Consider the following 24906-nt stretch of genomic DNA (forward strand, 5'->3'; position numbering starts at 1 on the left):
GGCACGTGAGCTCCCGGGCTCTAAAGCACAGGCTCAATAGTTGTGCCACACGGACTTAGTTGCTCCAAGGCAGGTGGGATCTTCCTGGACCAGGGATCAAACCCATGCCCCCTGCATTGGCAGGCAGATTCTTAACCACTCGTGTGTGCTTAATTGCTCAGTCATGTCTGACTCACGACCCCATGGACTGTAGCCTGCCAGGCTCCTCTGTCCATGGGATTCTCCAGGCAAGAATACTGGAGTGGGTTGCCATGCCCTCCTCAAGGGGATCTTCCCAACCCACGAATGGAACCCAGGTCTCCTCATTGCAGGCAGATTCTTTGCTGTCTGAGCCACTGGGGAAGCCCAAGCATACTGGAATGGGTAGCCTATCCCTTCTCCAGGGGATCTTCCCAACCACTGAACCACCAGGGAGGTCCCGGGAGCAGGCTTTCTGATCTGTCGCCTCCCCATCTGGCGCCTGTGCCTGAGTCCAGACTCCTCGTCATGATATTCAAGGTCTTTGTCATCCAGACTATGTTCCCTGCCCCTCTCTCCCTCTCTCCAGTTACTGCTCAAAATTCCCAAATGCCATTCTAATCTCCTGACCACCCTTTGGGTCCCAAATAGACGTCCTCACTTCTGTTTGTGACGGGGGAAGGGTTCTCTCACAGCAAGGGTGGTGTCTGTCTGCTTCTTCCCTCAGCTCACCCTTGCTACTAAAATTCCAGCCTTGGTCAGAACCCCTCAAAGGGGATGTCCCCGAGAGTCCCACCCCACCTCCACCCCCACCTATCTCAGCAACCCCCAAGGTCGAGCATCCTGCTTCTACTGAAGCTCTTTGAAGACACCATCTCTGCTGGGAAGCAGTGGCTACCAGGCAGTTTGCTGGCCTGTCTCCTCCCCACCACTCCCACCAGGCTCTGCCTTGTGGGACAGACCATCAAATTTACCAAATGGATCGTTAGTGGTAAGAGAAGAGCAGGGCTGTGTTAAGAAGCTCTTTACTTTTTCCTGATGGCTTAAATTTTCCTTCACCATGTGAGGAGAAAGACTACAGGAGAATGCCAGTTTGTGGATATTTAAACAGAAAGTGGCACTGAATGGCCTCTTCCCTAGCCAACCAGGCTCCTGGTGGGTACAGCAGCCATGTGTGCCATGCCCAGGTCCTCAAAGGGATGCAGGAATGTGTTGAGGTGGGGATGCCAAGCGGGGGTCTGGTATCTTAGCCCAGGGATGCTTGGCCCCTTCTCTTCCCTGTCTGGGATCAAAGTCAAACCTGGATGTCTGAAAGAAACTTCATCAACTCAAGTGAGAGGTGGAGGGGTCTTTCTGAGAGTTTCTGTCCAGTTGTCCCAGAAATGCTCCATTTCAGTTCTCAGCATCTCAGAGCCACGTCTGAGACTCTAACCCCAGTGTTAACTTCCACCACTCAACAGCCCCTGAAGAACAGCTCTATGCCTCTGGGGCAGGTGAGGGCGGGGACTGGCCCCTGGGTCCCTCTGAGACAAACAGAGAGAGCCTAGGCCGGGCAGCAGGGTGACCAGGTACTCGGGTGAGCCAGGTCTTTACCTCCAAATGTGCTGATTTGATTTATTAAAAAGCAGGGCCTCCTCAAGGTGCTCAGCCTGTCCGGTGAAGCTGCCACTGCTGCTGCTGTCGCCACTGTGGTCCCCCTTCCGCCTCCAAAGCACAGCCCAGGCTGGTCCTTGCACCTGCAGGAGCCCAGGCTCCCTCCCTGGGGCCACTGGCTGAGCTGGTCAGTGAGGTTGCTGACTTGCTTTAGCTTCAAGACCTCCCTGGTTTGGAGACAGGAAACTCTCTTTGGGAAGGGGCAGAGTGAGGCTGGAGGTGGGCAGAGGTGCACCCGACCTCTCACCCTGCCCCGCTCCTCTGGGTGCCTTACCGGGGAAGGGTCCCCCACTGAGTACCACGGGGGAGCGGGGTGCAGCTCCCACTCAGAGCCTGAGCCCGCCCTCCTGATGGGGACCCTGGGCCAACACAAGTCTGCTGAGGCTGTGGGGCCTCCACCCTCCTGCTTCCCATTCCTATGCTTCCTTTCCAGCTTCTTTCTCTGTTTGTCTCTCTGTCTCTTTCTCTGCTTTCTCTCTGAGTCTCTATGTCTCTGTCTGTCTCTGTCTCTATGTCTCTCTCTTTCTCTGCTCTCTGTCTGAGTCTCTGTCTGTGTCTCTACCTCTCATTTTCTCTCTGTGTCTTTGTCTCTGTCTCTCTCTGTCTCTTTGTGTCTCTGTCTCTGTCCTTGTCTCTCTGTTTCTCTCTCTGTCTCTGTGTGTGTCTGTCTTTCTTTTTTCATCTTTCTTTCTCTCTTGTCTCTCCAAATCTCTGTCCCCTAGGAGGTCCGTGAAGCCAAAGCGGGCTCTTCTCTCTTGAGACCAGCGTGGCTTCTACAGGATGGGATAACTGACCAATGTCCTCTGCAGGGTGAGGTAGGGGAATTCAAGAGGGTGAGACAGGCCCTGTTTTTCTGGGGTTTGGACCTGCCGCCACGTTCCCCATCTGAGGTCAGCCATCTGGCCCCAGAAAGGTGCCGCACCTTCACGGTGAGGGAGTAGGGGGAGAGGGAGGCTTGAAACCAGTGCTTGGAGGACGTGGAGGATCCGCAGTGGGGGCGGAGGAAACCTCTTCCTGCACGTGCCCCCACCTGGGAGGACCTGGAGATGGGGCTGGGTGTCACTCAGCCCTCCCCCTCTCCACTGGGGGCTCCCCATGGTTTCTGCTTATGGGTCTGGGGTCACAACCAAAACTCCGGGCTCCAGGATGTCTTCTAAGAGGAGGTATGTGACTGGCTGAGGGTCCCAGGTCTGCTGACAGGCAACAGTTGGGGATCAGTGCCTGAGCTGTACCTGAAGCACCCCCCGCCTCGTTGGGGACAGTCCTTAGGGGGTGGCCATGACCCAGGCACTATCCTGGCAGATGGTCCACCAGCCCCGGCTGGAGCCTGGCAAACGAGCTCTTTACTCTTCGCTGGTGAGTTTCTGTTAGTTTCATGACAAGTTGCTTGGAGACAAGAGAGCTGGTTGTTGCTAGAAGGGGATCTAGGAAGGGGGATGAGGTGAGTCTGCCCCTGCAGGCTGACCAGGATTCTGGAACGTGCTTTGGGCACTGAAGTGGCACGCTGCCCACCTGCGACTGTGTGCCCCGCTTTCTCTGAGACTCCAGCCTTGCTCTGCCGGGGGTCCCTGCGCGGGGTGGAGAGAGGGTCCCTGGGTCTTGAGGAGGATGCAGCAGCAGCAGGAGGGAGGGAATGGGTTACAAACCAGCCTCCCCTTGGGCCAGCAGCCTCCCTTCTGGAGGGCTTTTAAAAACTGGCCGATTACCTTGTAATTGTTCCCAGCAGTGAGGAGCCAGTCCAGTGTTTGTTTTGCCTTCTGTGTTCTCCCAGCCAGCGGTAACCAAGGGCCGCTTCCCCTTGGTGACGGTGGAGCTCACTCCGGGCAGGGCTGATCCAGCCGGGCGAGGGAGGCCTGGGGACCCGCAGGGCCCGGCCACTGGCAGGGAGGCACCCTGCTCCTGGGGCATCAGCGAGCTGCTTGCACTCCACTTCCGTCTCCCCCGGCCCGGGGATCGAGGGTTTCCCTCCTGGAGCTCCCCCATCTCTGGGCCCTGGCCCGAAACATTCCAGAACCCCGCCAATCCTCCGGTAGGTGTCCGGGAGACCGTGAGGCCAATACTTGCGGGCAGGCCGTGTGGGAGTGGGTCCTGGCCAGGGTTGTGGACCTGGGCCAGGGTGCTGCTAGGGGCCAGGGATGACCTTCATTCTAGATTCCGGCAGGATCCAGGGTCCTGAGCTAGTTCTGGGGGAGGTTTTTGCAGAGACGGAGACCTGCTGTGAAACAGCCCAGGTCGTGGAGGCCAGCCAGGGACAGCTCCGTGGCCGAGAGGACCAGGATTGATCTCGGATGGCCCGGATTCTGGTCGGGTGGGGTTGTTTGACATGAAAGCAAGGGCTGCAGGTGTGGCTGCAAGAAAGCATGAGGCTCCTGGAGGCTGCGGGCTGGCTTGGCTAGTCGGGGAATCGGGGCTATCTGGAGGAGCAGAGAGAGCTGGGGCGCAGAGGAGGGCCTGGAAGAGGTGTTGCCACCACCTTGGGCTTCCCAAGACCCCGATCGACCAAGGGCTTCTAGAACATCTGGGGCTAAGGAATCCATAGCCTGTTCTGTGTGCCCTTCGCCCTTGTGGGTCTGGCGAGGACGGGGCCCTGCCAGGCTCTGCCTGTGACTTCTGTTAAACTTGTCGGCTTCTAGATTTGTTTTTTTGGGAGTCCGTTATGTTTCAGGGCTGGCTTCCTGGAACGGGCTGGACGAGCCTCTGTTTTCTTTATTTCTGATGTGTTTCCTGCCAGCCTCTGCCTTGAGGACCCATGCCCAGCCCCCACCCACCTGGGCACACGGATCACCTGTGATAGGGCTGCTCAGAGGCAGGGGCCAGGCCCAAGACTCTGCATTTCCAACCAGCTCCCAGGCGATGCCTCAGCGGCAGACCCATGGGCTCCCTGGGAGGGGTCGGGGGGTGGGGGGTGTGACCAGATGCAGGGCACTTGGGGTGACTGGCTCCCTTGCTGCTAAAAGGATCACTTCCCAAGGAAGGAATCATCCGGCTCCGTGTGCAGGATCTTAGGCAGGTCTGGTTTTCCATTTGGGGGCCTGGAGAAGAGGTGCTGTCAGTCAGGATCGGGGTACCTGGGGGATGGGCAGGGCACAGCACCTCTGCCCTGGTGCTCTGCCCAAGCACCTCTGTCTGACTTTCACAAGGATTTCTTCTACCAACCCAGCTGCCGATACCATTTAACCTCAGTGATTCACTGAAGTGCTTTTCAAGGGAAGGTGTGCTACAGAAACGTGGGTCCCAGAGGCTTGTTTTGTTGACAGGTCTTGCCGCCTCAGCAGAAAAGAGGTGCTTTTGATATGGGAACGGAAACTTGGGACAGCCTTAGAAACACTCAGTGTGTTGGGTGGGAGGGGACCATGGTCCTCTTCTGGTTACGGGATGGCGCTGCCCCGGGGCTGGCTGCCCCAGTTGGGCGCCAGGGAGGGGTCCCCACACCTGGGTCTGTGGTCTTGTGCCCCCATAGTTGTGACGAGGCTGCCTTCCTTGACACTGAGGTGTGGGGGACACGTCCCCCGCTCCCCGTGTCGCCCGTGAAGGTGACATGCTGCTGCTATGATTTTATGGAAGGTCCAGCTTGCAGGGGAAATAGCTTTCTGAGCGTGTTCTGTCTGTAGTCGCAGTGCAGCCCTGCAGAGGCGAGTGCATGAAACGGGCGTGTGTAGCCCTCACTCCTGCTAGGTACCGAGGCCCTGGTCCAGCTCCACTGGCCCTTCCTGGGCTCGCTTGATTCTGAAGTATGGCTGACAAGCTTGCTGGGCAAAGCCAGTGCCTCCATCTGGCTTCTTCCTCCCTCTGCCCCGATTGCCATCCTGGATCAGCCCATTAAATGGTTATTGGACCAATTTCCCTTTTTTCCATTTCCTCTTTCCTCCTTTTGTATCTTCAAATGTGATAAGCGGACCAGATTCACCCCAGATCCAAGTTGCTTTCCCAAGAAACTTCTCCAGACATGTCTGTCCTGGCCCCCTGGCCCCAGAGAGCACAGAGGCATGGCAGACCCACCACCACTGCCGGAGCCGGCACATTGTCGGGGGAGCAGCATGGGGGATGAGATGGGGGCAGACAAAACCATGGCTTACTTTGAGCGGCCTCAGCTTCAACATCACCTGGGAGCTTCCAGTGGAGACCTCTCTGTCACCATTAGTGAGCTTGACGTGGTGAGAGGCGGCCACCGAGCTGGGTTGTGGACACCCCAAGGCAGCTGTTCTCTGGGAGAGTACTGAGTTTGCTCTGGGGATGGGTGTCAGGATTCGCATGGCTGCATTCCACCCCTGGGGAGGAGACGCCTCCTTAAGAAGCCCTCCCTGCCTCCCTCCCTCTCTCCCTCCCTCCCTCCTTCTCCTCAGACCATTAAACTACACATACATGGCCACTGTGGCTCTTTATTAAGTGCTGAGCTTTTTTAAGTGTTGGCATCCCCATTTAATCCCTAAAGCAAATCAGTAGGGTTGAACAGTCATCATCTCCATGTCAACAGATGAGGAACTTGAGGCTCAGAGAAGTTGGAGCACTTGTCCAAGGTTGCCCAGCTTGTGGAGCTGAAAGTTAAACCCAGGCAGCCCGACTTCAGATTGCAGCCTTCTCCATCTTTGTCTGTTGTAGTCTTCTCCCTTTTTCCTTGATCCACCCTGTTTTAGTTCCAAGAAGTCTTCAGTAGAAGCCTCAGAGCTACCCAGATGAGGATGCCAAGGGGCTGCGCTGGGCCCGGCCTTTGGGGTCATTACAGTCCACCTTCATTGGGGTCTTTACGGCCCGCCTTCACTGGGGTCATCACAGCCTGCCTACACTGGGGTCGTCACGGCCCACCTTCATTGGGGTCATTATGGCTAACCTACCTTTTGCATGTTCAAGAATGGGATTTCCCCCCCAATATATCCAGTATCACCAACTCAGTGGACCTGAATTTGGGCAAGCTCCAGGAGATAGTGGAGGACAGGGGAGCCTGGCATACTACAGTCCATGCTACAAAGAGTCAGACACAACTTAGTGACTGAATTTCAACAATGTATCTAATATTGATATCGTTTTTTAATTTATTTTAAAATATCTTTATTTATTTGGCTGCACTAAGTCTTAGTTGTGGCATGCAGGATCTTTAGATGAGGTTGCAAACTCTCAGTTGCAGCATGTGGGATCTAGTTCCCTGACCAGGAATCAAACCCTGACCCCCTGCATTGGAAGCATGGAGTCAGCCACTGGATCACTGGGAAATCCCTGATACAGTTTAGACATACTTACCAAACTCACAAGAGACTGATGTATAAACCTGAGGCAGGCTACTCAGGTTGCATTAGCGTTTGCCTCTGAGAGGAGCAAATGGGAGACACCAAACCAGAGCTCAGGGAAACTGACAAGTGGCCCTCATGATTCGTGCCTCAAGTTTTGTAGCCTGATATCCCTGTTAGGCCAGGAGTAGACTGAACAAGAGCTGGAGTCATGGGGCCTTGGATTAGACCACCATTAGATCACTGGGCTCTGCATCTGTGTCTTCACTCACCACCACCTTTAAAGCTTAAGGAGCCTTTTGCTAGACAAGATATGATATGATGTCTCCTAGGGGTTATGGGCTTCCCAGGTGGCGCTAGTGATAAAAAGTGAAGAGAAAGTCGCTCAGTTGTGTCAAATTTGCGACCCATGGACTATTCAGTCCATTGAATTCTCCAGGCCAGAATACTGAAGTAGGTAGCCATTCTCTTCTCCAGGGGATCTTCCCAACCCAGAGATTGAACCGTGGTCTCCCGCATTGCAGGCAGATTCTTCACCAGCTGGGCCACCAGGGGAACCCTAGTGGTAAAGAATCCACCTGCTAACACAGGAGACATAAGAGATGCAGTTTCAATCCCTAAGTCAGGCAGATCCCCTGGAGGAGGGCATGACAACCCACTCCAGTATTCTTTTTTTTTTAATTAATCAATTTATTTTAATTGGAGACTAATTACTTTACAATATAGTAGTGGTTTTTGCCATACATTGACATGAATCAGCCATGGGTGTACATATGTCCCTCATCCCGAACCCCCCTCTCACCTACCTCCCCATCCCATCCCTCAGGGTTGTCCCAGTGTACCGGCTTTGAGTGCCCTGTTTCACGCATTGAACTTGGATTGGTGATCTATTTCACATATGGTAATATACATGTTTCAGTGCTATTCTCTCAAATCATCCCACCCTCACCTTCTTCCACAGAGTCCAAAAGTCTGTTCTTTACATCTGTGTCTCTTTTGCTGTCTCGCATATAGGGTCATCATTACTATCTTTCTAAATTCCATATATATGCATTAGTATACTGTATTGGTGTTTTTCTTTCTGACTTACTTCACTCTGTATAACAGGCTCCAGTTTCATCCACCTCATTAGAACTGATTCAAATGTATTCTTTTTAATGGCTGAGTAATACTCCATTGTGTATATGTACCACAGCTTTCTTATTCATTCATCTGCCGATGGACATCTAGGTTGCTTCCATGTCCTGGCTATTATAAACAGTGCTGCGATGAACATTGGGGTACACGTGTCTCTTTCCCTTCTGGTTTCCTCAGTGTGTATGCCCAGCAGTGGGATTGCTGGATCATAAGGCAGTTCTATTTCCAGTTTTTTAAGGGATCTCCAGACTGTTCTCCATAGTGGCTGTACTAGTTTGCATTCCCACCAACAGTGTAAGAGGGTTCTCTTTTCTCCACACCCTCTCCAGCATTTATTGCTTGTAGACTTTTGGATAGCAGCAATTCTGACTGGCGTGAAATGGTACCTCATTGTGGTTTTGATTTACTTTTCTCTGATAATGAGTGATGTTGAGCATCTTTTCATGTGTTTGTTACCCATCTGTATGTCTTCTCTGGAGAAATGTCTGTTTAGTTCTTTGGCCCATTTTTTGATTGGATCATTTATTTTTCTGGTATTAAGCTACACGAGCTGCTTGTATATTTTTGAGATTAATTCTTTGTCAGTTGCTTCATTCACTATTATTTTCTCCCATTCTGAAGTCTGTCTTTTCACCTTGCTCATAGTTTCCTTCATTGTGCAAAAGCTTTTAAGTTTAATTAGGTCCCATTTGTTTATTTTTGCTTTTATTTCCGTTTCTCTGGGAGTTGGGTCATAGAGGATCTTGCTGTGATTTATGTCAGAGTCACTCCAGTATTCTTGCCTGGAGAATCCCATGGACGGAGCCTGGTGGGCTACGGTCCATAGGATCACAAAGAGTCGGACACGACTGAAGTGACTTAGTGTGCATGCACTCACGTGGGGTTATATCTAGTTCAGGTTACACTCTGGATCCTACCGCTTCCACCACTCCCCCATCCAAGCTGCGTCCTTGCATTGAGTTCCTAGCTGGTCTCTGGCTACCGACAGCCTCTTCTCAAAACAGCAGCCAAGAGACACTCGGTTAGAAGGGAAGTCAGGTTGTGTTCTCTGCATGCACAAAGCCCTCTGCTTGTTTCTCATGACACTGAAGACGAAATCTGAAGTTCTTCCTTGTGACCCTCAAGGCCTGGTGTGCCTGCCCTCTGCACACCTTGCACCACCTCCCTCCACAGCCTCTTCCTCCTCCTGTTCTGGCCACACCACATCTCTGTTGTTCCCCTGACCTGCCACACATGCTCACACCTCAGGGCCTGTGCACATCCTGTTCCTTCTGCCCAGGACACCCTTCCCTTTGAATACTCACATGCTTGTCTCCTTTGCTTCCTCCAGGTCTCTGTCCATGTATCACTGTATCAGAGAAGTCTTTCCTCACCACCTTCCCCCATCCCTTTCTCTGTCCTTGCTACTCTGCTTCATTTTTCTTTGATACTTATTACCTGGCCCCATGCTAGATATGAATTTGGGCAAACTCCAGGAGATGGTGAGGGACAGGGAGGCGTGGTGAGCTGCTGTCCATGGGGTTACAGAGAGTTGGACACGACTTGGTGACTGAACAACTACAACAGTGTTCATTCATTCAGTCAAGGCTTGTTTGTTTAGCACCTGCTTTATTTCAGACAATGTTCTAGGCATGGGGCCTCCCATCTTGAACACAATAGATGAAAACCTGTGTCCCGAAGCTCACATTGACTGTTCAGAAGATTGTTACAATGGCTATGTCTCCCTCATCAGACTGTAAGCTCCTTGAGGGCAATGATTTCTACTTCTATAGTATGTATGTTGTTCAGTTGCTAAGTCATGTCTAACTCTTTTGCAACCCCCTAGACTATAGCCCACCAGGCTCCTCTGTCCATGGGATTTCTAGGCAAGAATATTGGAGTGGGTTGCCATTTCCTTCTCCAGGGGCTCTTCCCAATCCAGGGATTGAACCTGCGTCTCCTGCATTGGCAGGGGGATTCTTTACCACTGAGCCATCAGGGAAGCCCTATAGTATGTATATGTATAATGTATATAGTAGGTGTCTAACAAATATTTTGGTAATGAATTCCAGCCCTAAAGCACCTAATTTGGACTTGGCTTTCCCAAATGCTCATTAGCTGAACATTTGCAGGCCACCGCTCAGTTTGGATCACTTCTGCAGTTGTCTGTCTTATAGGTTTCGTCAAGTTTTGCCAGCTTCCACCTGGGGAAGATGCTTTCTGGCAGAGTAGGTGGAACATTCTCTAGCTTTCCCAGGCGCCAGTTCCCAGTTTTGAATCATCCACTTTATTGAGTTCCTTGGACTAAGGAACAAATAAAGGGTCTCAGGAAGCCCACGCTTCCCTATGGGGGAAGCAACTCAGGTATTTATGAGCACCTACTATACTTTGGCCACCTCATGCGAAGGGTTGACTCATTGGAAAAGACTCTGATGCTGGGAGGGATTGGGGGCAAGAGGAGAAGGGGACGACAGAGGATGAGATGGCTGGATGGCATCACTGACTCGATGGACATGAGTCTGGGTGAACTTCGGGAGTTGGTGATGGACAGGGAGGCCTGGCGTGCTGCGATTCATGGGGTCGCAAAGAGTCGGACACGACTGAGTGACTGATCTGATCTGATCTGATCTGACTGTATACATATATGGCTTCTCTGGTGGCTCAGTGATAAAGAATCTGCCTGCCAATGCCAGAGACATGGGTTCGATCCCTGGTCTGGGAAGATGCTCTGGAGAAGAAAATGGGAACTCACCCTAGTATTCTTGCCTGGAGAACCCCATGGACAGAGGAGCATGGCTGGCTATAGTCCATGCGGTCGCAAAGTGTCGGACAGGACTTAGTGACTGAATCAATCAAGTATATACGTATATAGGCCTAGAGCATGGCCCTTTGGGACCCATTTTTCCGTGTTTACCAGGAGTGAATCTGGCCAAAAGGGGTTTGTGGGAGAAGGTAGCACCTGGCATGAGAAACTGAGGTCTCTCCAAGTCTGTGAGCTATGATCAGGAACACAGACACACGGGAACACAGAAACTCCACCCATGAGAGCGGGTTTGCATGCGGCAGCAGGTCCAGTCACACTGTGCATTAGCCTGGGGCCTGCCTGGCCTGGACCAGCGCCCTGCACTGTGGCATCATCATGGCTGGCAGGTGGGCACCAATGTCATCGATGGGGAGTGAGCAGGCGCTGAGTGGCCTTGTAACACAGTAGCCTTTGCCAGTTTGTAGCGGCCTCGGGGTGTTGAGCTGCTCCAGAAACAAGCCAGAACCTGGAACTCCGGGTGTTGTCTCTCCTCAACCTGCCTCCTTCCCAGCATGGAGGATGTGTGGATGCAGGGTCCACGTGACCTCGGTTCTCATACATCCTCCTCCTCCAACCAGTGGCACATGTGTGTGTGTGTCGGTTTGTCTCCTCCCCGCACCACATCATGGATGCAGGCACAAGGCTGCAGGCACGCATTCTGGATCCCCAGGAAAACTCCATCCACAGGTGCCGTCTCAAAGCAGTGGGGCTGCCAAACCACAGCTCTGAGCTCTTTCTTTCCTAGGAAAGGAAGGAGGTAGGCTGGGGAGTGGAGAACTCAGCTCTAGAAGGCTCTTTGCTGCTTACTATGAGGCTTTTTAGCCCTGTCTCCCTGTGTAACCCTGGCTGAGGGGCCTGGTTCTGCCCACCGGGTCTCCACAAGCTCTGGGTTCCTCTCTGCTCTGCGGCCCTTCCCACATCTACCTCCTGCCATGTGGATTTTGGAGAAGTGCATAGTTTTCATCCATTTGTGTTTTTTCCTTTGTTGTGACATTCACATAACAGTAACCGTTTTCAAGAGGACGGTTCCGTGGCATCCAGAACCTTCACGATGCTGTGCAGCCACCACCTCTGGCCAGTTGTAAAATGTTTCACCCACCCCCACCCCCCATAAAAGAGACCCTGACCCCTTAGCCTTCACTCCCCATTCCCCACCCCCGGCCCCTGGCAACCACCAGACTGCTTTCTGTCTCTATGGGTTTGCCGATTCTGGCTGTCCCATAGACGTGGGAGCACTGCTGTGTGACCTTTTCGATCTGCCTTCTTTCCCAGCATGAAGGATTTGAGGTCCACCCACACTATGGCAGGTGTCATATGGCAGTCCTTTTTTCCTGTATATGGCTGAGTGATAGTCCATTATATATGTTTTCCATTTGTTTGTGCCATCATGTACTGATGGACATTAGGATTCATCCATTTATGGTTTTGCAACAACCATAGGACAACAGTAAGGAACTCTGAAAGAAAGGGAAGCTCATAAACTCATCACTCTAAACATAGAAACAATTTTTGCTGCTTATTTTCATCTCTTTTCACACATGTGCCTGTATACTTCTTTCTAGACTTTACTAGTAGGGCAGATACAGTTGTGTCCTTCCTTCCACTTTAGATTGTTGTTCATTCACTAAGTCATGTCCAACTTTCTGTGACCTCATGGACTGCAGCACGCCAGGCTTCCCTGTCCTTCTCTCTGAGTTTGCTCAAACTCTTGTCCATTGAGTCAGTGGGTGATGCCATCCAACCATTTCATCCTCTGTCACCTCCTCCTTCTCTTGCCTTCAATCTTCCCAGCATCAGGGTCTTTTCTAATGAGTCGGGTCTTTGCATCAGGTGGCCAAATTATTGGAGCTTCAACTTCAGCATCAGTCCTTCCAATGAATACTCAGGGTTGATTTCCTTTAAGATTGACTGGCTTGATCTCCTTGCTGTCCAAGGGACTCTCAAGAGCCTTCTCCAACACCACAGTTCAAAAGCATCAATTCTTCGATGCCCAGCCTTCTTTATGGTCCAACTCTCGCATCCGTACATGACTACTGGAAAACACATAGCTTTGACTACATGGACCTTTGCTGGCAAAGTGATGCCTCTGCTTTTTAATACACTGTCTAGGTTGGTCATGGCTTTTGTCCCAAGGAGCAAGTATCATTTAGTTTCATGGCTGCAGTCACTTAAGATAGCAGACCTTTTCCCTTGCCCCTCGTACAGTGATCCTTTCAGCTAGCATCTTGGACAGCTGTGTCCATCTCCATAGATTGGCCAGCTGGGGAGACCCCTTCCTGCCTCCTCACCTCATCCCTCATGTGACCAGCTGGCACCATGGGAATCTGGTGCCCGGACCCTTGTGCTTGCCTGGAAGTTCAGGATGAATGTATTTGCCACCTGTGGGCCTGCTGTGGTCTCCCTTGTTGAGTTATCAGTGCAGGTGTTCAGGACTTTCCAGGCTGACAAGATTGGAGGAGGAAGGCCAATAGCCTACAAGAGGAAGTTTCTGCAGGCCATTGTATCTTTAAAGGATATTTAAGTCCCTTTTTTTCACCAACTGGCCTGTGAGGCCCAGGGATTTGCCTCTTCCTTGGCATCCTGTTGAGTTCTGTGAAATCTCATCCAGGGAACCATGATTAGGTTGCAGTAGGAGACGCACTGCCCCATTCCTTTTAGAATCTTGCCCAAGTTCATTGGCTGTGGTCCATTCAAGGTCTAGTGGACAAACCTTCAGCCCAGTGAGTACAGAAACTTGTGAGCGCCTTCAGACCCCACAGTTCCAACAGCAGGAAGCCTGATGGTAGGTTACTTTCACATTGGATTTTCTTCTTCTAAAAATAGGCAGTGGGGTGGGAGGTTCTGAGGTCCAAGATTTTGAGGGCAATGAGAGGAGAGGTGGCCATGAACTAAATGGGAAGACACACAGGAATTCCCCGGCAGTCCAGTAAGTAGGACTCCTTCCAATGCTTCCTTTGCAGGGGGTATGAGTTTGATCCTTGGTTAGGGAACTAAGATCCCAGTCATGTGACACAGCTAAAAAAAGAAAAGTTACCAAAATTGTGATAATGGAATATTACATAGCTATTAAAGCATAAAGTTGATGTAGGCTGGAGCTAATATATTTATTATGACTTAGAAAAAGCAACTTGGGTATAGTGTGTGTGGTGTGATCCTTTGCTGTGAGTGGATAGTCCCTGTATCTGTGCTAGAGTAGGAGGGTGATATTTTATTTCTCTGTGCGCATGGATTTCTTATGAGCATGGACTTCCCTGGTAGCTCAACTGGTAAAGAATCTGCCTGAAATGCAGGACACCCTGGTTCAATTCCTGGGACAGGACGATGCCCTGGAGAAGGGATAGGCTACCCACTCCAGAATTCTTGGGCTTCCCTGGTGGCTCAGATGGTAAAGAATCTGCCTCCAGTGTGGGAGACCTGGTTTCGATCCTTGGGTTGGGAAGATCCCGGAGAAGGAACAACTACCCACTCCAGTATTCTGGCCTGGAGAATTCCATGGACAGAGGAGCCTGGCAGGCTACAGTCCATGGGATTACAAAGAGTCCGACATGACTGAGCGACTTTCAAAAAAAAAGAGCATATATAACATTTGAAATATTTCAAATCAGGACAGAACAAGAAATTTTAAAAAATGGTAGTCATCAGTCCAAGCTTGTCAGTTCTCAATGTGGATTTGAGATTCCAAAATCTTGAGCTGTAATTCCTTTAAACTAGCAGTGTCCTAACCCCTGGAGGGCTCATTAGAATGCTGACCCCACCCCCAGCATGCCTGATTCAGATTAGGGTGGGGCCCAAGCATTTGCTGTCTCTAAGGATGACACTGATCTGTTGATCCAGGGACCCTGCTTTGAGAACCACTCCTTTGAACCTGTGGCTTCCCTGGTGGCTCAGAGTCTGCCTGCAATGAAGGAAATGTGAGTTCATTCCCTGGTTCAGGAAGATCCCCAGAGAAGGGAATGGCAACACAATCCAGTATTCTTGCCTGGAGAATTCCATGGACAGGAGAGCCTGGTGGGGTACAGTCCATGGGCTCACAAAAGAGTTGGACACAACTTAGCGAATAAAGAACAGCTTGTTAAAGGGAGGTGGGAGAAGGCAGGGAGTGGCAGGTATTAAACACCTACTGTGTACCCCCAATGTTATGTGAAGTGCTTCAGCTACACCAAATGCCACTCTTCCCCCTCCTTTTACACCCTAGGTGGTTTGAGAGCATCACCTGAGCCTACAGGTGGGATAAGCAAACACAGGCCCCTCTAGCTCTCTCAGCAGCCAACCCCTCGAATCTCTCTGGGAACTGATTCCTCTTGCAGCCTCACATCTCTCCTTGGCCTCCCTCCTGCTCATTCCTCCTGGAGGGACATGGGGTGACCTATGGGGCCACTCTCAGAGGTTCCCTTTCCCAGTTGGCACGTCCCATTGGAAGAGGCCAGAGTGTCACCTGCTCGCACTCAGGTCTCCAGGCCCTAAAGCCTGGACGAGGTCAGGCTTCGCTCTGGGGGTCCCGATGCAGGCGAGTCGAGTTGTCCCAGGCCTCCTCACAGGCCACACGGAGCTGGAGTGAACAGGTGAGCGTGGGTGCTGCAGGCGGCCAGTGCAGAGAGGACCCTTGTTTCCCCGGGGAGCCTTGTCCCGGCACTCACCCAGGGAAAGGCGAACCCCACTTCTCTCGAAGCTGGAGCACACTCCCTGGGACCAGCAGTCCACCGAGGTTTGTGGGCTTCTGCCACCAGCCGGGGTGGGGCGAGGAGGGACCCGCGTCCCTGAGCCTTCCCCCTTGGGCACCCATGGGCTCTCCCCTGGGAAGTGGCGACAGTGTCCTCCACGCTCCCTTCCTGCCCACTTCCCACAGACACCCCTCCCCCGTCCAGTTCCTGCATGGCCCGGGCAGACCCAGTGTGACGGACCTCCCAGCCTGAGTGGCGTGGGGAGTCCAGCATCTAGACTTCCTCCTCACTGGGCATCTGCTGCTGCCTCAGAAAGCTTTCTGGAAGGTCACCGTGTGTCTTTGTCACTCAGCTCCCTCCCAGGAGCAGAGCTGCTCATGTGAACACAGCCATTGTCGTCATAACCTCAACTCGGCTGCAGCCGTGACTTTTTTTTTTTCATGATTTTTAGTCTCTGAATGAATGTGAATGCTGTTTCCCAGAGGCCAGGCTCAACTGATTCGAGCCCTTTCTGAAAGTGCCATGAGTAATCTGGGTCCTTCCGTAGGTGTTTACGGCAGGTGCATCTTTTGGTCTTTTGAGGTCAGAGGCTAGAGCTCCAGCCCGTGTGGGATTTTTCTCTCCAGAACCACTCATCAGAACTTTCCAGAAAGGTCCAATCCTTTTTGTTGATTCTGGGGGCAGACGCTGACTTTTCTAGCCCTGCTTGAGCAAGAAGACAGCTTTCCTGTATCTTCCTGGGTGTCTCTCCTCAAGGCTATAGGTGCACAGAGTAGAGGTGGTAATGGCCACATAACATGGCTTTTGTCCTGTGGTTGGTGGCATGTTGGCCCAGGCTCTGTGGTCAGGCTTGCACGGAGCACACCCTCCCTGGGTGCTCCCACCACCAAAGCGTGAGCCCCTACTCACGAAGCACAAATCCCCAGTTTTGTGCTCTCTGCCACGCAGCCTGGCTGCAGAAGCTGTGTCCTGATGTAATAGCCCATTGCTCAGGCCTGCTTCTCTTGCAAAATCCTCGGCTGTAACCAGCGGGCTGTAACCAGCGCTGTGTGAGGCGGGGAGGCGGAGGGAGGGAGCTTATTTGATCTGCAGGTGAAAGGAGGCTTTATAAATAGGTCACCTTGTTCCACATCCTGAATTTTATTCTTTCCCCATCACGTGTTGAAACAATGGTTTTACTGTTCTGGGGGCAGTCGGATGCACTGAGGGGGAACTGAGCTGAAAGCGGGGTTGGGTGTTCGCCTGCCAGGCCACAGTGACCGCCTCTGTGTGTCCCCTGCCTCCCCACCCCGTCCCATCCATTTGTCACCTATCACCTTGGACGTGTCTCCAACAGAGGGTATTGCTCGCTCAACAAACATTTTTTGTCTTTAACAACAAAACAAAAGGGTAATTTTTAGCAGTTCCAATTGATCCGAAAGTGCTTTTTTGGAAGGCGGAAATGCAGAGCTGCTGATTTAATTGAAGGGACAGTGTCGCATTCCCAACAGGTGCTGAGGGCGCTGTCCCAGCTGAGTCAAGGTTGGTGGTCTTGCCCCTCTCCAGCCTCTGCCCCCTGGAGGTCCTCCTTCCTCATCCTGGCCTTGGCAGAACACAGAGCCCCGTATAGCCACCATGCCTGGGTTTCCCATCTGAGGATGGCACAGGTCTTTTCTTGTTTGGAGCCCACAGAGACAGATTATTGTTTTTCAGTCGCTCAGTCGTGTCTGACTCTTTGCAACCCCATGGACTGCAGCATGCCAGGCTTCCCTGTCCTTCAGTATCTCCCGGAGTTTGTTCAAACTCATGTCTGTTGAGTCAGTGATGCCTTCAGACTGTTTCATTCTCTGTTGCCCCTTCTCCTCCCGCCTTCAATCTTTCCCAGCTTCAAGGTCTTTTCCAATGAGTCAGCTCTTCACATCAGGTGGTCAAAGTATTGAAGCTTCAGCTTCAGCATCAGTCCTTCCAATGAATATTCAGAGTTGATTTTCTTTAGGATTAACAAATAGCTACCCCATTTTTGCTGGGAAAAAATAAAATTCGAGATGTAAAAGCAGTGCAATTAGAAGTCTTGGGAAAACTTACTGTAGAAATACTGTCCTCTTTTGGGAGGATGGCTCCAGAGCTGTAACTGGGAATTCTTGTCCTGTGTTTTAAATGCCCTGCTGTCTCCTTCATGTATATCTTCCTGGGTAAATTAAGTATTTATCCTGTGTTTGCTTTATAAGAAGTGACACATGTGGAAAGACTTTAGGAGTTGCTTTGGGAACAATTTGCTCTTGTGAATGTAGTGTGTTAAATCAGTATTTGTCCACCTTTTTATTCTTTTTTGTGTGCTTAAACATCCTTTTCATTGCAAAACAGAATACATGCATTAATTTTTTTTTCAATTCAAAGAGTCCTTAAAGTTAATGCATCCCGCCCCCCACTCTCCAGTATTAACTGTTGTGGCAGTTTGGGTGTTTATTCTTCTAGACCTTTCTCTATGCATATTAAAAATTTTGTTCTTACAAACGCCAGTTCGTGCTCTGCATGTTGTTCTCCAATTTGTTTTTTAAAATATAACAGTGTCATGTTACATGTCACGTTAAGTCGGCACATCTGAGGGGCCACCTCCTTCTCTCCACAGCTGCTGGAGTTCATGGTGCAGTGGGCATCTTTGCCCACATGTCCCTGTGCAGGGCTGTAGGGTTTTACAGACGAGACCCCTGGAAGTGTGGTCAGTGGGTGATTGCAGCGTGTTTTACACCTGACTGGAGACTGTCACGTGGCACCTATATGCCGAGAAGCATGTCCCAAGTGGAGTCTGTCTGTCTGGGATACATGCCCACACCTGTACGCAAACGGCCTTTCCCCCACATCTTCCCCTGTTTCTTGTGCATCCCACAAGGCTCGCTGGTCCCTCTGCCACCGATAGAAGCTTGTCAGCATTACTTTCCTCTTGCATAGTGAAAACCGTGGGTGTATGTGTTCTCAACCATGTGTGCCCAGGAGACATATATCAGTGTGCCCTTCCCTCCCGCTTCAGAGAGGATTGCTGCCTTAGATCAACAAAGACTGGGTACCCTTCCCCTGCCTCAGGTCTTGGACTCCCAGACAGTGGGCTTCAGAGATGCTTCTGACTCCTCCCCACTCACTGGGGGTCACTGTCCAGCTCTGGGCTTCCTTCCCGGCATGTCCTCCAATTCTGGATATGGTTCCCCTGCCTTCTGAGAGCAAAGAGCCCACTGGAGGAGCCCAAGAAGCTGGAGGGAAGGTGCTGTGTGAGGCTTTGGTCTTCCTCTCGGTGGAGAGCTGTGGCTCCCAGCAAATCCTCTTTGAAGCCAGGCTTTGGGATAGGAGTGCTGTTCCCCAGACCCTAAGCCAAGAGCACGTAATTGGCTGCTGGTGCTGACCAGGGGTTCATCCACTTAGCGCTAGGGGTCCACCTGGAATTCCATTGTGAATGGGCAGCTTTGGTGGGTTCTTAGAGTCCCGGGCCACCCCGTCCCAGGAAAGACACTATGTGGAAGGCTCTTGCCCATTAGAGGGTATGAGACACATCCCCTTTCACAGTGAACCATGAGTTGACTTTTATCCCAGCAAGGATGATGGGTGTGGCATCAGGTGGGAGGGGCGTGTTCATGGTAGGTGGAAAATGTCCAACCGAGTCAACCACAGGGCTTTGAAGACATCCTTCCCCTCTGTTCCAGAGCTTTTTTTTTAATGTTTATTTTTAATTTTTTAAATATTTATTTATTTGGCTGGGTCAGGTCTTTGTTGCAGCACTTGGGATCTTTAATTGTGGCATGTGGGATCTTAGTTCCCTGACCAGGGATCGAACCCCAGCCCCCTGCATAGGGAGTGTGGGGTCCTAGCCACTGGACCACCAGGGAAGTCCCTATCTCAGAACTTTTGATCTCATTCCCTCTCCTGAAAGTAAATGCAGACTCCATGAGGCCTTGCCAGGCTTCTAGTGTGATGTGTGTGTGTGTGTGTGTGTGTATGCACACTTGTTTGTGAGAGCTGTATCCCTCTGTGTCCCTCCTCGGGGGAAAGCGAGTCCATCTGCAGTACCAGTGTGAATCACAGTGTCCCTGTCCTGTGACTGTGACTGCCCACTACTCCTGCTTCCCTTCTCCTCCCACCCCCCCACTCCCAGCCCCATACCCCCCAGGGTATGAGAGGAGATGGAACCCTCACAACCACGTGCTCTGCTCTGATCCTGGGGACGGGCTTTCCTCTTTGACACCCATCTTACAGAAGAGCAAACTGAGGCTCAGAAAAGCGTCAGATGAGTCTCAGGCAGAGGGCTGAAGATTAGAAGCCGCAGGAGCAGGGCTGGCAGAGGAATGATGCAGAGTCTGGAGGCGAGGATGGGAAGGAGGCTGGAGGGAGCACCCTGGCAGGCCATAGTCCCAAAAAAGAGGGCTAGTGGGTCCCTGCGGCCACATTTGAAAGTAGACAGGAGATGGAGAGCAGGCAGTTGGCTGACTCGGACAGACAGCTGACCAGCTGCTGAGAGGTTACGCTGTCTTTTCTGACCCCTCGTTCTGGGGCTGGACTGACCTTGCCGCCACACAATTCCTCCCAGCAAACATCTCGTGCTTTCCTGCTGCCGTGATCTGTGTGTGGGGTTGGCCAACTACCTCCTGGTCTGCTCTTGTAAATAAAGTTTTATTGGAACTCAGCCAGGCTTCTTTATTTATGTGATGTCTGTGGCTGCTCTCAGGCGACAAGGCAGAGCTGAGGAGTTGCACAGAGACTCTTGGGCCCACAAAACCTAAAGCATTTACCAGCTCCCCCTTGACAGAGAGTTTGCTGATCGTGGTCCAGCTATGTTGTGGTTCAATCACTGTCATGTCCGACTCTTTGCGGCTCCATTGACTGCAGCACTCCAGGCTTCCCTGGGCTTTACCATCTCCCGGAGCTTGCTCAAACTCATGTCCATCGAGTCAGTGATGCCATCCAACCATCTCATCCTCTGTCATCCCCTTCTCCTCCTGCCTTTAGTCTTTCCCAGCGTCAAGGTCTTTTCTAGTCATTCAGCTCTTTGAATCAGGTGGCCAGAGTATTGGAGCTTCAGCTTCGACATCAGTCCTTCCAATGAATATTCAGGGTTGATTTCCTTTAGGACTGACTGGTTTGATCCACCTACAGTAGGGGTTACGTGTGTGCACAGGCCCAGATGTACTAGCCCATGAGCTCCCTCTGTCCCTCTCTCCCCCTCTCCCCCACCACCCTATCAACCCTTCCCTCCTTCCATCTCTGACTTGACCTCAATCTCCTTGCTGTGGTCCTTCTCAATTCCCACTCATTTCTCCCCAAATATTTTAAATTAATGTGTTGGAGGGACTTTCCCACCACCACCCTTCCTTCCCACCTGCCCAGGTCTCCTCTCCCCCCACCCCATCCCTAGCCTCCCCCTCACTCTCTCCACCTGCTCTCATGGGTGGGGTGGGGTGGGATCTTTGACCCCATGAGATTCAGGGAGAGAGGTCCTTCCTGTTATGAGACTTGAGCCAGCTGACAGAGGGTGATAGGCTGGAGGGTGAGAGGAGTGACCTGCTCACTGAGATAAGGGGGTCCAAGCACTCCCACATGGGCATTTGCCAAGAGCCTGCCTCCCAGGACCCCTGGCCACCTTGAGGATGGGGCATCTCTGGGGATCTTGTCCCAGCTGATGAGAAGAAGACAGTTCCAGATCGGAAGCCGGTCTCACTGCAGATGCCTCCTGTCCTCCTGGTCCTGCGGGTCCCTGGGTGCCCGGTGGGGAGGCCAGTGGTCCCAGGTTGCCAGATCTTCTGCAGCCAGTTCCTGCCCTCATCCCCTGGCAGACGCTTCATCTTGTACCTTGGAGGGAAAATGACACGCTAACTGCAGCCCCACACTGGGCTCCCTTGTGTTGTCCTTGTCCCAGGCACCATCGTGCTCCTGGGAACAAGTGACCCTGTGATACTTCTTCAGCAGCCAGGCACCCATGGCCTCTTGCCCAGCTCCTCTGTGTCCTCATTTAGTCCTGTTTATGTAGCCAGGAGTCTGCCTGCTCCCTTGTCTGGCCAGTCCTGGGAGAGCTTGAGAGTGTTCATGCTCAGTCATGTCCGACTCTTTGTGACCCCATTGGCTGTAGCCCACCAGGCTCCTCCGTCCATGGGATTCTCCAGGCAAGAATACTGGAGTGGGTTTCCATGTCTTCCTCCAGGGGATCTTCCCTACCCATGGATCGAACCCATGTCTCTTGCGTCTCCTGCACTGGCAGGTGGATTCTTTACCACTGAGTCACCTGGGAAGCCAGTCCTCGGAGCCTATCGCCCAAACTAGGCAGCCAAGAGGCCCTCCCATGGGCCAGGGGAGTGGGAGGTAGGGATTGTGATGGCAGGAAGCACCTTCTCTCTTGAGTGAGGCTCAGGAAATGGGGACTGGAGTGGCGGGGGTGACCAGAGTCCTATCTGTCCCACATTTCAGCCCCTCCTCCCAGTGCTGCCGACAGAGAGGACAGACAGTGGACTCTCCCCTCCGGCCTGTGGCTCTGATCTCCCTTAAAGGACACAGGGATGGTGTAGCCTGGGCGGAAATGAGTCGTCTTGGAGTCCAACTTCTTTCCCAGATGGGCTGTGGGGACTGGAGGAGCCAAACGCTAGACACCAGTTGAAGAATGTGGGTGGGAGAGGATGGCTGTCTAAAGATGGGTCCAGAACCACCCAGGGGTGGCAGTGAGAGCCCTATGCCCACCTGATTTTGGGCCAGCTGGGTGGGGGCGTTGATGTGCCCCCTGGAGCCACTGAGCCAGGAGTTTTATGCCCACCCTGGGGTTCCCTTCCCTAGTGTGAACTGGTGGTACATCCTTGGAGGTGGCTGTGCTGGAAGAGAGAGGAGGGACTGGGAATCAGCACCTCAAACGGTTTCTGCTGCCACGCAGGGATTCACCTGCCCTCCAAACAGCAGGTGCTGGGAGTAAGCCTCCCATTGCTTTGACCAGAGGAGATGCCCAGTGCCCTGAGCCGACCTTGTGATCAGGCCAACTTGGCCTTCTGCCCTGAGAAACAGTGATGAGTTGGCGAGCCTCAGGCTGGACACCTGACACAGTTGGGCGTAACACCTGCCCCCAAGGCCACCTCTCCACACAGACTTCCAGGTGCACGGCCCCCTCCTTTATGCTAACCTAGCTGCAGGGACAGAGGGAATATCACTCGGTGCAGAGGCTCCGGTCTGCCCGGAATCAGACGTGATGGGAGGGACAAGCCTGTATGATGTATGAACCTAGTGGATTTCTCCCCTTCTCTCTGCACCCCCAGCTCACCTCCGGTTTCTCCTTCCATCCACTAGGCAGTACCGGATGCTCCACATCACCTAGCAGCCTCCCTTAGGAGTGCCATCCCGGCCTGATTGAAAACTGGAGAAGTGGCCCCGCCATTGATGAGTTTGTCTTGGGCGTTGGTGACCAGGTGAAACGGGAGGCCGACATGGGGCAGAAGGTCACCGGAGGGATCAAGACGGTGGACATGAGGGACCCCACGTACCGGCCCTTGAAGCAGGAGCTCCAGGGTCTGGACTATTGCAAGCCCACGCGCCTGGACCTGCTGCTGGACATGCCTCCCGTGTCTTATGACGTCCAGCTACTCCACTCCTGGAACAATAATGACCGCTCACTCAACGTCTTTGTGAAAGAGGACGATAAGCTCATCTTCCACCGGCATCCGGTGGCCCAGAGCACGGACGCCATCAGGGGCAAAGTCGGGTACACGCGCGGGCTGCACGTATGGCAGATCACGTGGGCCATGAGGCAGCGGGGCACCCACGCCGTGGTGGGGGTGGCAACAGCAGACGCCCCCCTGCACTCCGTGGGGTATACAACACTCGTTGGGAATAACCACGAGTCCTGGGGCTGGGACTTGGGGCGCAACCGGCTCTACCATGATGGCAAAAACCAGCCAAGCAAGACGTACCCGGCCTTTCTGGAGCCGGACGAGACGTTCATTGTCCCCGACTCCTTCCTAGTGGCCCTGGATATGGACGACGGGACCCTGAGCTTCATTGTGGACGGACAGTACATGGGAGTAGCTTTTCGGGGACTCAAGGGCAAAAAACTGTATCCTGTAGTGAGTGCCGTCTGGGGCCACTGTGAGATCCGCATGCGCTACTTGAATGGACTCGACCGTAAGTGTCCTCGGCTCTGTTTTTGGTGATGGTGTCCCTGGCCTCCCTGTGCCCTGCTGGTCCTGGCTGGGCCCAGCTAAAAGTCTACAGTTGTTGCATTTAAATGTCTTTAAGTAGACACCCCAACTTTCAGATCCTCAGACTCTTGCCTTGCCTCAGATTAGATGGGATTTCTAGCTAGAGTCTGCAGTTTACATGGTAGCCCCTCATGGCTGGATGGTGGATGGATGGATGGATAGATAGTTGAGTGAGTGAGTGACTAAAGGAGTGAATAGATGGATGGAGGGGTGGACAAATGGATGGATGGATGGATGAATAAGTAACGGAGTGGATGGGTGGGTGGGTGGATGGTTGAGTAGATGGGTGGGTGGATGGATGGTTGAATGAATGAAAGGATCAGTGGATGGATGGTCTTTGACAGATGTGGTTTGTTTTTGGTTGACCTGCCTCCAGGTTTGATCTGCAGTTGATCACCTTCTAGCACAGTAACCATCATATTATTGAGCTGGGCTTTGCATCCTGGGGGTACTAGGGCTGCCCACATAGTGAAAGCCAATGACCTCTCATTCATTCGACAGCAGATACCCCCTGTACTCCATGGGATACACATGTTTCTCTTTGGAGCCCTCCTCTGCCCATCTTTCCCTTGCTGCTCCTGGCAGGCTCTGACAGGGTGAGGGCAGTGAGCCCACAGCCAGGTGGGGTGTCCACCTCACCTGTGTAGCCCAGCACTGTAGATCCTCCTGGTACTCCTGGCAGGTGTGCATCCAGAGGTAACCTCCCTGAGGAAGTCACTCAGACCTGGTCTAGGGAACCAGCAGGGCAAGTTCTGTGAGTCCATCTCTCCACGAGTCAGGCTAGAAGGTTCACAGCCACATCTACCCTGTGCAGAGATGGGCAGGGATTGGGAGCCCGGGACCCGGGGTCTCAGGGGAACCTGGCCTGTAGTCCTGCTTATCTCTTCCTAGTAGAGAATGACCACAGCCTCAGGGAGTTCAGTGCCATCCCCCCTTTTTTGTAATATTTATTTGGCTGCACTGGGTCTTAGTTGTGGCATGTGGTGTCTTTGATCTTCGTTGCAGCATGTGGAATCTCTAGTTGCAGCATGCGAACTCTTAGTTGCAGCATGTGGGATCTAGTTCCCTGACCAGGGATTGAACCCGGCCTCCAAGCATTAGGAGCTCAGGGTCTTAGCCACTGGACCACAGGGAAGTCCTTTAATGCCTGTTCTGTGCAGACAGATGAGTGAACTGTTGGGTCCAGGCTTCTGAGACTTGGTCTTTCCAAGAACAGGTCAGCCCTGGCCCCTCTGGAAACAGGTCCATCGGTGCCAATGCCGGGAGTGCACGGCTTCACTGCTTACGTGCCCAGCTCTGGG

At 52.5% G+C, this 24906-nt stretch overlaps 1 protein-coding gene across 1 annotated transcript in view; it reads left to right on the forward strand.

Moving 5' to 3' along the window:
* The window catches only part of SPSB1 (splA/ryanodine receptor domain and SOCS box containing 1), a 70214-nt gene that overhangs the window by 36202 nt on the left and 9106 nt on the right, over positions 1 to 24906 (forward strand). The window contains exon 2 of the mRNA XM_025285852.3: positions 22698 to 23528. Within this exon, the coding sequence (XP_025141637.1) occupies positions 22835 to 23528 (694 nt within the window). The 5' untranslated portion in view covers positions 22698 to 22834. The remainder of the gene's footprint in view (positions 1 to 22697; positions 23529 to 24906) is intronic.

Source organism: Bubalus bubalis, chromosome 5 (genome assembly GCF_019923935.1).
Source record: "Bubalus bubalis isolate 160015118507 breed Murrah chromosome 5, NDDB_SH_1, whole genome shotgun sequence".
Taxonomy (NCBI): domain Eukaryota; kingdom Metazoa; phylum Chordata; class Mammalia; order Artiodactyla; family Bovidae; genus Bubalus; species Bubalus bubalis.